General features: G+C 41.4%; 1 protein-coding gene across 1 annotated transcript; it reads left to right on the top strand.

Annotated features, from left to right (window-relative positions):
* The first annotated feature begins 698 nt into the window (after positions 1–698).
* On the top strand, positions 699–5,669 carry LOC307018942 (potassium voltage-gated channel subfamily V member 2). The gene is made up of 4 exons (XM_079649465.1): positions 699–1,578; positions 1,696–2,329; positions 3,182–3,307; positions 4,540–5,669. The coding sequence occupies exons 1-4, from the start codon at positions 1,040–1,042 to the stop codon at positions 4,867–4,869; spliced, it is 1,629 nt and encodes a 542-aa protein (XP_079505591.1). The 5' UTR covers positions 699–1,039; the 3' UTR covers positions 4,870–5,669.
* The last annotated feature ends 10,186 nt before the right edge of the window (positions 5,670–15,855 follow it).

The raw sequence follows: 15,855 nt of genomic DNA, 5'->3' as shown, positions 1-15,855 counted from the left end.
CTTTTTAAATAATTGAAATAGTATTTAAGATACCCACTTCCTTTTCCGGGGAATGGCCAACACCATTCACACACTTTCATGGGTGGAATCCAGGGCTGTACCACTCATCCTTGTATTGTAATCTTTTCTCCAATAGCAATTATTTTAACTTCTGATTTGATTGACATTTAATATGGAATGTCTCTATAAGGTCAACCGTATTTTTTAACATATATGCATGCCGTTGTTAATTATTGCCTGTTTTTTTATTGTATTTGTTCAGAGACTACACATATTTTAAATTTTTCTTTTGCCACATCAAACACATAGGCCTATTTATTTTTAAAGCATATTCTAATTATTAGAGTGCATGGTTAAACTTAATCATAGTTTTATTCTATACACTGTAATTTTGTTTCGTTTTAATCAAAATGTGATTAAACTTTGACTATGCTTGACTATGTTCTGAGAAACTAATGTAAATATCCATTTAAAATGAATGCTCCAATGCCAAACAGGAATTATATTATTTATAACAAAAATATATTTTCTAACATGATGAGTGTAACATTTATACCATTTATTTATTCTGTGACTTTAATTGAAAACTCAGGCTTATTTTGACTGTTATTTTTAGCTGTACACAGTGTAATATAACTGCAGCATTAAAAAGAATTCCCTGTGCTAAAGCCTCTTCATAGCATTGTTAGCTTTACAACACTGTGATCACAGCACTCTCTCCGCCTCTCTCAGAACTCAAAGCCTTAAATCACAACACTAATCCTCGTGAACAGTATTTTTAACTTGCGTTTGGACAGAAAGCACAGCAATAGGATTAGAGAATCAGTAAAGAGGCTGAATCCCTCACTCATGCTGTTGATCTTCTTGGACACTGAGAGACAAGCACGGTCGCTCTTTCTTCACATTTATTTCAACCTGAAAGCATTTTTTTCAGAGGACAACATTAAGCCTCAATGGAGATGTCTTTGAACACTTATTGACTGACTTGATTGACACAAAACCGTTGTTTGTTTGTTTTGTTTTCTGAGGATCTGTCACAATGGAGGCTTTAAAGCCCAATATGAAAGTGCTGAAAAAGCGTCGCTCGAGTCTTTTTGCAACCATAAAACGGGAAGTGAGTTTCTCACACAGCATTGAAGACCAGGATTGTGAGTTCCCCTTTTCACAGGACAGCTCAATAAAACCATGGACATCTATGGAAAACCTTGATGCACCTGATGAGAAAAAAAAGACAGGAAAAGATCAGGAAAAACCTGTGAAAAATCCTAGGAAATCAAACATTGTCAACCTTAATGTAGGCGGAAAGGTATTTCACATTCCGACGCATTTGATCCTCAAACACCCAAAAACCAGGATTGGAATCCTTGTCCTCTGTAAAGATCCGGCCAAACGTCTGACGCTCTGTGACGATTACAACGTTCAGAACAACGAGTTCTTTTTCGACAGGGACCCCATGTTTTTCCACTACATCTTCCACTTCTACTGCAGTAATGTCCTGTGGGTGATGGATAGTCTCTGCCCTGTCAACTTTGAACAAGAGATGTTATTCTGGGGGTTAAAACTGAAGGACACTCCAAGGTATGCTGTAGATACTGAATATTTACTTTGTGTAAAGTAGAGGTTGGTCTGTTGCTTTTTGTGTAATTTAAGCGTACGTTTCTCTTCAAAATAGACAATACATTTTGTTCTTCTCAGGTGCTGCCGCATTCTGTTTGAGGAGAAAGTAGACGACATCAGAGACCAACTGAAGGTGAACCAGGAGTTGATCGATGAGATTAAGCCTCACCAAGATGGCGAGGGATACAAGAAGATGTTTCTCGGAGGCTTAAGGAAGATCCTCTGGGACTTGATGGAGGATCCTTACTCCTCACTATCAGCAAAAGCATTTGCCGTGTTTTCCAGTCTCTTTGTGCTCATCTCCATTGTTGCCATGACAATGAACACAGTAAATGAACTGAGGCAGTACAAAATTGGAGGCAAAACCTACATGGAGTGGGTAGAGATATCTTCCATCCTTTTCTTCACCTTGGAGTACTTCTTGCGTTTACTCACCACATCCAACATCAAGCATTTTCTGAAGAGTGCCCTGAACTTAGTTGACGTGGTCGCTGTAATGCCCTACTTCCTCCAGATCATGTTTGAGACATTTGTAATGGACTCAGAAGACATTGGTGCAAAAGAGGATTTGAAGGCCATGGCGAGGGTTAGCAAAATCAGCAAGGTGCTCAAGGTGGTCAAGTTGATGCGCATCTTTCGTATTTTGAAGCTTGCTCGTCACTCAACAGGCATGAGGGCTTTTGGCTTTACCATCCGACAGTGCTCTGAGCAGGTATGGAGGAGTATCACACAAGGCAAATATATGAGAAACACAAAAATACTTTTTTATTGAGGGGACATGCACAAATAAAACAATGGATCCCAGCTAACTCACATACGAAGTTAAGGCTATAATAACTTATTTACAATAAAAGTAAAACTACTCATTAATGAGCCTGACACAGAACGATTACACACTTTAGGGTCTTTCAACTCATGGTTTTTGTTTTCACGCCTGCCACTTCCTGCCAAGCTCTTAACTGCCAAGTGACAAAGTTTACTGCTAGCTAGTAAACAAAGTGGTGCATTAAGCAGCTAAAAAGCAGATATTTCCCTCAAGAGTGCGAAGAGACCATAACAAAGCCAAAAGCAGATGCTAACGTTGCTTCTTCATCATTAAGCTAACAAGTCACTGTATCAACTTTATACAGCTTTGTATGATCATAACATTCAAATATTTTGAGCTTATGTTCCCTGCCGCCTAAATCCCCCCAAAATCCATTGATGAATGTGTACTGTTTATCCTAGCAACTTGATAACTCAGGACCCACGAAGAGTTATGTAAACCTTCGCCATTTTTAAAAGAGAAGAAGCACAGTAAAGGCTTCGTTGTTTTTAAGTCGAGGTGGTAAAACGTAATTACGCTTTAAGGTGTTCTTGGCAAACTGAAAATGTTGCTATTCATTTAAAAAAAGATCTGCGTGACCATTTTGTAGTATTTCATGTACAATATTTAGGTATTTTAGTTCAGTCATAATACAGCTTAAAATTGTCATGTGACTTGCTGGTTGTCTTCAATGTATGAATAGATCTCCAAACATGATTGGGCACAGCTGTTTACATTTACTTTTCTGTCACTATGTAGGTGTGCTGTCTGTTTCTGTTCATCGCCATGGGCATCTTCACCTTCTCTGCTCTGATGCACTCTGTGGAGATCGATCAGCCTGGAACACCGTTCACCAGCATACCAGACGCCTGGTGGTGGGCAGCGGTGAGTGGAATAAACTTCAACGTCCAAATCATCCTAAACTCTGGTTCTTGGTTTATTTTCTTGACCTTGACTAGAGGTAGAACTCTATTTTTGCTGAAAAACATTTGTATCATATGATCTTAGCTGCATCCAAATAGTGTAAAGTCAGTTATTTTTCCCCTTTCTTACCACTTTCCTTGAAGTTGACGGACACGTCATGAAACAACATGTTTATATGGTACCAGGTAGCATGTGAATCACTATTATTTGTATGGAACAACTCAAGGTACTAAGCATTTAGAAGATGCGACCAACTCTAATGGTAACTCTAATCTTCTTATCTAACTCATGGCATTTTCCCCTAAAGGTCAAACTATTCTTTTAATTATTAGAAAGAGAGATAATGGTGTAAACCGAATATTGGACTAAACACATTCTGACCACCAAAGAAATTGCAAAAGATTCCGGTTTCTTTTACAATTCTAGTCGATAGAAATTGTGTCAGATACATCCGGCAATTGACTATGCAGTATAGGATGCAGTACATTTAGCTAAGAAATCTGAATGCTAATGTGAAGGAATACATATTCAAAGGCTCCACCGATACTTTTGATTTCCTTTAAATTCTTCTTGATTTTTTTGTTGCAAACTATGGTAATTAAAAAATAGTATTTCTTTATCATTTCTTATGAAAATGTTGTGTTGTTCTGCTTGAAAATAATAACTTCCCCAAACTTTGGTTGCTTTTTGTTTTAATTTACTAGTCTATTTTTCCAATTGCATGCACTGTCATTTAGGGTCATTTGGGTTTTATTCATCTGGTGGCAGCTGTTACTGATATGTGTCTAATCCCCAATACGGTGTAATACATCTTGTTTGTGGCTAGACACAGTGATTGCATTCGAGAGATGGAAAGTGTTGAAGAGAATTTGTGGATGTTTATTTGATCCTCTTAACTCTCATCTTAGCGACACATCAACTGACCAGTTCAAGAAACATTTTAATTATTGCACTCTCCAAGACCAAAGGGCATTTTAGGATAGGCACGATGAGGATGAGCATTTGCTCTTTGGGGGTAAAAAGAGAAATCCCAATTTTACATTCTTCCACTATCTTAAGTTATAATTTTCAAAAAAATAATCAAAAAAGGGGCACAGGAGTATTGAGCATGGGGATCCTGCCCCTTGCTCTTGCATTTTCTTATTTCAAATAGTGCTGCATGTATGCTGACTCACTTGATTCTTTTCCTACAGGTGAGCATCTCTACTGTGGGCTATGGGGATGTGGTCCCTATCTCCTATATGGGCCGCTGTGTGGCGTTTGGATGCATCTCTTTTGGCATCATCCTCAACGGCATGCCCATCTCCATCCTGTTCAACAAGTTCTCAGACTATTACGCTAAACTGAAGGAACAAGAATACACATGTTCAAACACTGTGCGCTCATTCCAGCTCAAGAAACGTCTGAGGCGCAAGTTTGACAACTGTTTCGAACCCCAGCTGGAGGAGTCTGACGACGAGATTCACTATCGGCCCATTGGAAGGCAAACTGTCCACGAGAGCGAGGACTTAGCTGCCCAATAGTTTAAACCTTGCGCATTCTGAAAGGCCTTATCACCAATGGGTGGGGAAATCGTGAGACAGTGTCTGCCTCCCAATTCACAGCCTACATGATTTAAGACAATCCAGGGGAGGGGCAATGGAGGCGGTGGCAAGTTGAGATAAGCTTTAAGCTTCAGCTTTGCAGTAGGTACTGTTTGCACGCTGTGGCCAATGACTCCTCTGTCAAATGGACAAGATCCTCCAGCTGGACAGCTTGTTTTCGGCTTCCAGGAATAGTACTGGACTGCTCCTAATTCCAGCTTAACTGAAGGAGGAGGTCAAGGAATAACATTATTAAGAAGCAATGTTATACTTTAATCAATTTAACAGGAAGTGCTATACATAGTCTATTTTAAATAGCTAATCTCTTGACATTCTTGATTTTCCACACAACTGCAGTATAGCCTTGATTTAAATACCAGACAGTTTTAGCATTGTAGTCATTGCCTTCTACTTTTCTAGTCTAAGAACATACAAATGTACAAGCAATAAAGCCTCACAGATTTCTGAGAATGCATCATCATGATATTATTGACATTTAAAGCATTTATTTCTCTGTCTAGTCAGCGTGCTCTTGATGTTGTGAGGGGAGGAGAGGTGAACCGGGGTCTATCACAGGAACAAACATGTGCAGTAGTATAATTTGTGTTGTTGTCAAGGATTACCAGGATTTGCGCTTAGGCCTCCTGCCCGGTCAGACAACGGCAGAAGTCATGTGCTGTGACTATTTTGATGGCACAGATAATCGGATCAGGTGTGCACCAAACCGGAACCGGCTTAAAGGTGGAGTAGGTAATTCACTTCAGAAACACTGTTTGTTATATTCAATGGAATGCTCTTAACATCCCGATAGCAATGAATACATTAAATGCTTTGACAATAAATACATTAAAAAAAACAAATTCATCTGTGGAAGCCGTGGCGCAGTAAAAAGCACGACCAATCATTTTAGCCGGCCCGGCTAAAATAACTGGATGGCCTACCTGCCTGTCAGCCTTCCATCTTGTGCACAAACTTATCTCGTTCCCTCATTGGTCATGTGCACATTCGTGTGTGTTGGAGGATCGGCTCTGTAAGGAAGTCTGAAGGAAGTGGCAGATCTTTTTCGGCTGCGTAGTTTCAAATTCTAGCGCACTGTGCTGGTTTCTCCATTCTTACATACCTTTTAAGATGGGGCAAATAAATAAAAAGCTAAATCTTATCAGACGATATCTGATGGGTTCCAAGATTGCATTTCAGTCAATGCATTTTGCTTATTGAGCTTTTTAAACAGAATGTTTTCCAACATTCAAGCAGCCAGCTAACACTTATTGGGTCAATACTAGTTGGACTGCAAGTGGAAACCAGAAAACTTCCAATACCAAAATCTTGTCCTATTGCCAACAGATTCTGCATGTGTATGTAGATATCTATTCATGTATAGGTTTGGACAGATTATGAGCCGCTTTCAGGAAGGATGGAAGTAACATTTGATAAAGAAGGAAAAACTACTTTTTGGGCTACAGGTTACATGGGCATTGTCAATTACTGTATTAAAGTCATTCAACATGTCATTATTTGGCTTGATCACAACAGGGAGGGAGAGCTAAACTCTCTTGACCAGAGGTGTGAGGATCAAGCATGACCCTGTCCTGCGTTCAAGCCGTGACCTGCCGGCTTTGCTCGGCTAAGACCAATAATGAGATTCCTGTCCTGGGCAGCAGTTCTCTGAAGACCATGAGCTATGAAGCACATTTATATTGTATTGATTATTCACTAAATACAATAGACTACAATCACAGTTTACTCTTGAACATATGTTTATGTAGATTTGCACACCTTTTTCAACTGAAGAGGTTCCTCCACTCATGGCAAAACACCCAGCACATGCACTAGTTGCATTTGATTTAGAAAAGCAGAGCCCTGTGAAGTATTAGCTCCCGAATTCTCCCATATGAAACACCATTTCTGCATATTTATGAGAAGTTTATAAGATGTATGTTCAATGAGATGATGTGAAAATCATCAGATTAATATAGCTCTTACCCCCTTGTTTTCCCGAGTTTTCTGTATCTACAAAAATAATTCACACTTGCCATTTCCGGTTATTTCTCCGCTGGTTAACATGGGTTAACAATACCGTGTAACTGTCACGTTTGAAGGGATGAAATCGTGACATCTTCACATCTCCCAGCATGGTAAATCGTCACATGTTCACGTCTGCCGTGATATCGGGTTGGTTTTGAAACCATGAGCTGCAAAATGAGCGCCTTACCCCACTGTACAGGCGAGTTGGGTACTCTTTTAAATATACCTGGGCAGGCTCTGTTTTGCCGAGGCCCTCTGGCACATGCGGGCCGCCGAGGGGTGGCGGTGTTTGGGGCAACGAAGAAGGCTGCGGCTGCTCCGCCTCCGTGGGCGAGGCGGGCAAAGCTGGCGAGTCGGGCGGGAGGACTGTCCACGACAGTGGCCGCGGGTAACGTAATGTCCCATGATCTGCACTGTTATTACCTGCAGTAGATGCAGTGTTACTGCTGGCGATAAGGGCTGGTTGTTTTAACCATTTTCTGATGTCCATCATTGACTGCTGTGTAAGCACCTTGCAGATGACGAACGCGTCGCGGCACAGGTCACCCGCACCTGACATAATAACGTTACTTGCCGTTTAAATTGACCAAATAAATGCAGCAGACAGTGTTATTGAACCACAATTACAATTTATTTTATTTCAACTATATTGTTCTTATTATTATTATTATTATTATAATTACTACTAATATTATTATTGTTAGTAGGCCGATATATGAAATATTTTTCACTTTCTTTTCTTCTTTTTTTTTAAATGAGGGTGCATAACAACTCAACTGAGGGTGCAATGCACCCATATGGCCATATGTACCCCCGTAGAACCGGGCCTGATATACATCAGTGTTTCCCCTACCATTGTCTTGGCGGGGCGCTGCGCCCTTTTTTTATTTAAGTTTTTTTTTTTATTATTTAAAAATATATATAGCACCAAATTGCAACTGAAGTAATCCATCTACGGTCACTTTTCACATTGAACATGTGCTCTTTTATTAAATAAACTAAACGCCTATGTTATTTATCCAATGTGCATGTTTCAGTGTCCACAGCGTCCACAGCCTTGCGTATTCACATTCTCCCTCCGCTCTGTTTCTGAAGGGCGGGGCTCCCCCCCCCCCCCCACACACAAACACACACACACACACGCGAATGCACACACTCACAATCAGAGACAAGAGCGGAGGAAAGGAGGAGAACAACAGCTCTGCTGTCTCTCCGTTTGTGTGTCCCCCCAGTTTCAAATTCGTTTATTATTATTTTTTAACCGCAGGCCGTTATCGTCACGGGAGAAGGACACACACAGCCTGCCCAGGTGGACACACGCGAACGCGACAACGAACGTAGCGTGCGCATTCTAAAAATAGATCAAAGATGGTGAGCAGGTACCGCGGTTTTGAACTACAGTATTGCATTTGACAGAAAACAAAAATCAAACGCCAGCAGAAGAATAGTCTAATGAGTTGGGTAAAAAAAAAGACAGGAGATGTGAGTTGGTTTATTCAGTAAATTAGCTCAGGATAATTGGATGTTCTGTCACTTGTTAATGTGAGGCTAATGCAGGATTTGCTAGCTTGATGCTACCGGCATTTAGCGGCAGTGACTCAACAAATTGCCACTTAAAATGTATCGTAAGCAATGTATGACAAGCAGACTGCTTGTTTAATGTTAGACTCACACCAATAGCTCAATATGATCATAACACGATTGCTTTCATATCAGAGATCAGATGAGGTGGAGCTGCCTTCAGCAATAGAGGATGAGGCAGAGAGCAGCAGCAGCAGCAGCAGCAGCAGCAGCAGGGTTGCAGCAGGTATGTTATACTTGTCAACCCTCCCGATTTTCGCGGGAGACTCCCGATTTCATTGCCGTCTCCCGGTTTCCTCCCGGGGTCATATTTCTCCCGCATTTCTCCCGATTTCTGTTTCCACTCTTTAATACAGCTACACCATTGTTTGGTTTCCATGGTAACACGTCTCTTTAGTAGCGCGCGCAACTCAAAATCTGAGAGGGTGAGGCAGATATTCACAGAAAACAGAACAAGAATCGACAACTGCTCACTCCTTTCCTGTAAAATACAGGTCCAGCCCACACATATGCTCCATCAAGGACGGTGGTACAGGCCTCAAGTCAGTGCACTTACAACTACAATAAGCATGTTAATGTTAATCTAACAGCTCCGGCGATCCACTAGCACCCCCCCCCCCCCCCCAATTTTGCATTTTTAAATGCTCCCGATTTCTGAGGTCTACAGGTTGGCAAGTATGTAGTCAGGAAGAAGTGTAGGCTACATGATAAGAAGGGATTACAGTTATTACTTTTTAATGTACAAATACTTTGTTACTGTACGATATCAATAACAATAATCCATAGCTCCTCTCTCTGCTCCAGAGGATAAAAAAAATCTGGGTGCCCCGAATTTTTTTTTCGGGGTACCTGAGCAGCACCCTGCCAAGGCAGTAAACCTAGGGGAAACACTGTAATTGCTTTATTGTTTGTAACAAGAGTCCAATCAGTTACTGCAAATATACACAAATATTTTTCTCCTGCAAATTCTGAAAAACGGGTAAATATTTTATTGTGTCATTGTTTTTCATTGTTGTGCAAATGCAAAAAACTACAGAATATAGAGTGCAAACACGCTGGAATTTATTATATATAATATACTTGTTCCACAGACCGGTTAAAATGATAAAAAAGAGAAAGAGCACCGTATCTTGTATTAGCCTCTCTCCACTATAATCAGGACTATCCACATTCCCTTTAGACAAACTTCCATTGCTATTAACAGACACTTGGCTCATTTGCCTGAGGGACGATGCTTCCTGTCTAGTATTACAGGATAATGGGAAAGATGCCAGTGGTTTAGTAGTGTCGTCAGCATAAATTAAAACTCAAGAGTACCCAGAGATTCTGTCTGTCCCCTGTGACTCAGCCAGGACTGACTGGAGGGGAATATATGTAGTCCAGAGGGACATCAGGTGGGGGAAATACAGACAGACAGGCAGAGGCCCAAACCCAATGTTGGACAAGAGATGAAGATCAATTTCATATATCATCTTTGTCAAACCAGAAAAAGTGTGACTATACCTCATACACAAGCATATCACTTTGAATGAACTTAGAGCAGTATACATGACCTAAAAGGGCCTCTATTGTGCAAACTCCACTTTTTCTTGTCTTTGAAAAAAACTTGTGTCCCATCCGTGATAAGAAAATTAGTCGGAAAGTTTCAGGAAAAAATATTCTCTCTCTTTTGAAGTCACAACTGTTTTTTGGGGTTGGGCGAAAATTGGACAATAACCAACGAAGGTAACAGCCGCCCACCTCTTCCTAGAGCACCAATTGTGTTTTTTCTTTTAATCCAAACACTTTGCAGAGAGGTGTAGGGCGTGGCAGCTCATTTGCATTTAAAGCAAAAGACACAGAATCAGCACTTTTGAAACAGTGCTGAAACAGTTGTAGTATATGACATGCTACAACGCATGATCTGTTTGTTTTTTTATATCTGATATATATCAGATGTATACATCTGTTTTTTGTATATATCTGAGACCTATAATATATATGTATATTTATATTTTTGGAAAACGAGTATGCCCCTTTCACACCAATGCGTTTTCAGCTCGGAGCTGGAGCCTGAAAAGTACAGTTTTTTCCTGTTCACACCGCAGCGGCGCCGCCTCTTAGCTCCGGAATCCGGTTCACTTCCAGCTCCAAAACATTGTCGGTCTAGAGGCAAGAGCTTCGGAGCTAAGAGGCGCTTACGTCGTCGAGGCGTGCAGGAAACTAAACCCACCTCCCCTGAACATGGGTCGACTGAAGAGTCTCGTCATGCCTGCTTACAAGCAGTAGTGCTGAGCAAAGTGACTAGAAGGCAACCACACATTTATAAAAAGAAATACACTTTATAAAGTCAGGCAACACTAACCAGGCTTCGTGTGATTCTGTTTATTTGTACCTTACTTTGACCATCCGTTCACTGTTATTGATCATTGTGGAGAGCAGGCAGACGTTTTGTTTTTTATTATAGCAGCTATCGGATGGAATCAATGGGCTACACAGGTTGTCATGTCCGACTGTCACAACTAGAATCATAATGAAAGATACGCCGGTAAAATGTGCTTGTAGAAAACGGCTTATGCCACAATAGGATAGCAATAGCAAGTAGTCAGTTTACCTTCGGTTGCTATGCTAATGTAACTGTCTTCACTTTCTGTTGTTTATTTTGTTCCACGTTGTATTTTTGGTTCCTACCTTTTATGTGCAACATTAATAGGGGCGGAACTAATCTGCTGTGTTTTGTGTTACACCTGTTTGTTTAATCGACGCACTTGATAGTCGCAACTGCAGAGCAACGCAGAATGTAAAGAAAATCTAAGGAAACTAAGGGAAAAATGCAGTTAAAGATATCAGCCCCTCTAGATGACTAGCAGCCTACGAGGTACGTTTTTGTGCTGGTTGTTTGTCTAAATGTGTGTTGTTGAGCTGCAGGTTATATGTACGTATGCTATGCGCTAGATTGTGCTACATGCTATTGTTAGCTTGTGCTACATGCTGTGTGGGATATGTGCGCGGTTTATTGTTTTATTTAGCGGCATTAACAGTGATGACATGCATATATTCCATATTTATTTATTGTTTACCTTTTATATATTTTTTGTCTTACAACCCAGTTCTCACGGGTTGGAATAGGTCCCACAAGAATAAACCCCGTATTTAATCAAGACCCCAGCCTCGTGTCATTTACTGGAAGGAGCTACAGTGAGAACTCGACTGCTCCGCATGAGTTGACGAGTAAAACGGCGCCAGACGGCAGCGATCCATGGACGGCACGGGACATCTCCGTCGCAGCTTGTGCATCTGTAGCAGCCATCTACACAGCAGCACAAGATCCAACTACTTCTGGAAGGTCCAGGTGTTTTAGTGTAAATGTAGGTGCAACAAAGAGACTTTAAAGTGCCATACAAAGAAAATGGGACATTTGCATTGTTCATATAATCTGTGTTAATGTTATTTACTTACCTTTCTAATGGAAGTTAAAGGTTGTAAATATTGATTTGTGTATTAAGGTATCTGCAGTAAGTATTTGCAGACTAAGTAACAAAGTACATTTAAAGGACAATATCTTTCAAGTGATAAGTGTTGAAGAAATGTACCACGTTTTGTTGTTTGCCTATATCATTATCACTTATGATTTTCTTTAAATAAGGCTCAATAGCTGTGTATAAGCTTAAGATAACTCAAAGCTAATATCTAAATTGGCTAACTACTTAGCTTTAAAGATAATTAAATATTAGAGTTAAAACCAAACTTAAGTAAAATGTCAGATGTTGAGTCTTACACTAAGAGTGATGAAGTGAGTGTAGTAGAAAACGAGCAACCACAGGCAACTGAAGATCCGAAAATGGATAGCCTTTCCACACAAGAGCCACAAAGGAGCCAAAGAGTCCGGAAGTTAATGGAAAAGGGCCAAGAACTGCACGATGAGCAAGTAACAAGACTTGTACACCGTTTCAGTGTGAGCTAAAAAAGGTGGAAAGATATCACAAAGGAAGCCAAACAAGCGCTAAGTGGTCAATGCTCTAATGACCTGCTGCATGAATACATCACTAAGGTAAGCAAGACCTCCGATTATGTAAATATTGCTTATGAAGAGTTGAGGCTCATTTACGGACACAAAGAAAGGACAAAAGTCATGAAGAAGAAGAAATTGGTAAAAACCAGACAGAGTCTGGATGCAAATCTGTTGCCTCTGTTAAGAGAAGTAATGGCTCTCATGTCACCAGGTCCTTGACTCATTCTCGTAGCAACTCGAGAGCCACATCAAGAAGTTCATTCCTCTCGTCTATCAAAAGACAAGAAGCCGCTGCTGCAAATGAAGCGACTTTAGAAGTAATGCTAGAACAGGAATAACAGGTCGAAGAACTTAATATACTGGAGGCTGAAGCTGCTCAGTTAAGAGCCAAACAGATTGCTGAAGCTGCTCAGTTAAGAGCCAAACAGGAGGCAGAAAATGCTGAGAGGCAAAGAGAGTTACAAGCCAAGCGCAGACAACTAGAGCGATTAGAAACAATGAAGAAGCTAAAAGCTGCAAAGGCGAGACATCAAGTATATGAACAGAATGCATGCTCAGACGAAGAAATTAGCGAGCTGCTCCATCAACATGTTCCGCTGGTTGTGAAAGAAGGACTCAAGCATGAAAGCAGTGAACTGCAAAACCACTCACCACCTCAAGCTGCGACACAACAAAAACAAGAAGACAGTACTTCAGCTCTTATCAGAGCTCTTGCAGAGTCCATCAGTGCAAGTCGTCTACCTGTACCTGAACCTACAACGTTCAGTGGTGACCCACTGAGGTTCAATGACTGGAAGGTCTCCTTTCGTACACTCGTTGACAGGAAAAACATCCCAGCTGAAGAAAAGATATACTATCTAAGAAAGTATGTGGGTGGTCCCGCCAAGAAGGCCATAGAAAGCTACTTCCTGCTAGGCACAGAGTCAGCCTATCATGCTGCGTGGACCATCCTAGAAGAGAGGTACGGTAATCCTTTCCTCATTGCTAAGGCCTTCAGAGATAAGCTTGATGCATGGATCAAGATAAGTTCCAAAGACAGCATAGAACTTCAAGAGCTCTCTGACTTCCTTCGCAGCTGTGAGGCTGCCATGTCACAGATCAAAGGACTTGAGGTACTTAACGACTGCTACGAAAACCAAAAGATGCTTACTAAACTTCCAGACTGGTTGACCTCAAGTTGGAACAGAAAGGTCAAAGAAATGGAAGAACAAAATCACACTTTCCCAACCTTCAGCCAGTTTGTTACATTTCTCACACGTGAAGCCAAAATAGCTGGCAACCCAATAACATCTCTCCATGCTCTAAAATCAAGAGAAAGCAAAAAAGGCAAGATTTTAACGAATAGAAGTCCTGTATCAAACGTATTGACGACAGAGACAAATGAAACAGCAGACGCCACAAAATGTCTTTTCTGTGAGAAGGCAGTACACGGTCTGCATGAATGTTACAAATTCAGGAATGAGACAATCTCTGAGCGAGTCAAGTTTGTTCAAGAGATGAAGTTGAGCTTTGGCTGTTTACAATCTGGCCATCGCTCAAAGGAATGTCAAAACAGAAAGATGTGCGAAACATGCGAAAAGTGACATCCAACTTGTCTCCACGACAATCGCACCAGAGAAGAAAGAATGTCAACAAACCATGATGGTGCAAGAGAAAGCACAATGGAACGTCCACAAAGTAAAATGGCAAGCACACCACATGAGGCAACATCCAATACAGTCTTCCAGAATGTTAAAGACCCCCAAACATCCACAATTGTTCCAGTGTGGGTGTCAGCCACAAGTGAGCCACATAGTGAAATACTTGTGTATGCACTCCTCGATACTCAGAGTGACACAAGCTTTATCCTTGAAGAAACGGCAAAGGCTCTTCGCACAAAGAACGAAGCAGTGCAGCTAAAGCTCTCCACAATGGCTTCAAGAAGCACAGTCGTGTCATGTAGGAAGCTAACTGGTCTCCAAGTGAGAGGAATCTACTCGGACAGGATAATACCTCTGCCAGTAACCTACTCAAAAGAATTCATCCCTGCAGAGACCATATTCCCACACCAGAGACTGCAAAGGCGTGGCCTCATCTTGAACACCTCACAGATGAGATCGCTCCTCAGCAAAGCTGTGAAATTGGCCTGCTTATCGGCTACAACTGTCCTCAAGCTTTCGTCCCAAGAGAAGTGGTGCCTGGTGAAGAAAACCAGCCCTTTGCAAAGAGAACAGATTTGGGCTGGAGTGTTGTCAGCTTTGGCAATCCTTGTCTCGACATTGGAGATATGATTGGAGTAAGTCACCAGGTAACCGTGAAGCAAGTGATACCAAGTCTCCAGTCTTCAAACCTCCCAAGGGAAGTACACTACGTCTGTAGAACACAGATTAAGGAAGTCTCACCTGCAGATGTCAGCGAGGTGCTGGAATCTGACTTTGTCGAAAGAGCTTCTGAAGATAACCCTGCAGATCAGGCCGACAAAGGTCTCACAGCACAGCAACTTCAAGCCTCAAATTCGTTCACAGGCCCAGACCTACTTTGGCAGAAAGAGCTACCAAGTGGAGAAGTCAAGGTGGGAGAGATTGTGAGTAGTGACCCAGAGCTTAAGAAGGCCCAGGTTCATGATACCCAGGCAAACGAAGTAAAGTCGCTACTAGATCACCTTCACAAATTCTCAGACTGGTCAAGAGTGGTTAAAGCCTTTGCCAGACTCAAGCGCCTTGCAAAGGAAATTAAAGGTCTCAAGCCAAGGTCCTGTGAAGCCACACGCTTAGAGGAGAGGAGAGAAGCAGAGCTGACCATAATCGAGATGGTTCAAGAAGCAACACTCTCAAGAAATAAAGTGCCTTCAGCAGCATAAGGAGTACCATCTCCAACAAAGACCAAAGTGGATCAAGGACCGCAGAAACGTCAAGGTAAATGACGTTGTCATTCTGCAAGACAAAACTATACCACGTGGCCAATGGAAGCTGGCCAGGGTTGTGGAAGTGTACCCAGGAGGGGATGGAAGAGTAAGAAGGCTCAAGCTGCTTATCAGCGACTCTGCCCTGGATGGAAAGGGAAAGCGCCTCGCTAAACCTGTCTACCTCGAAAGGCCTATTCACAAGATGATGTTGTTGTTGGAAGCTAACTAAGACTCTGAACAGTTACTCTCACTCACACTCTGCACTTAATAGGTCTAAAACAAAATAGTTAGTTTTACATTAATGTATATCGTTTTTCTAAAAATGTTTATGGAAATCACAGGTGATTTGGTGGGAGTGTAACTGTCTTCACTTTCTGTTGTTTATTTTGTTCCACGTTGTATTTTTGGTTCCTACCTTTTATGTGCAACATTAATAGGGGCGGAA

Source organism: Notothenia rossii (assembly GCF_949606895.1).
Source record: "Notothenia rossii genome assembly, chromosome: 9".
Taxonomy (NCBI): domain Eukaryota; kingdom Metazoa; phylum Chordata; class Actinopteri; order Perciformes; family Nototheniidae; genus Notothenia; species Notothenia rossii.
This window is presented reverse-complemented; position numbering and strand designations above follow the sequence as displayed.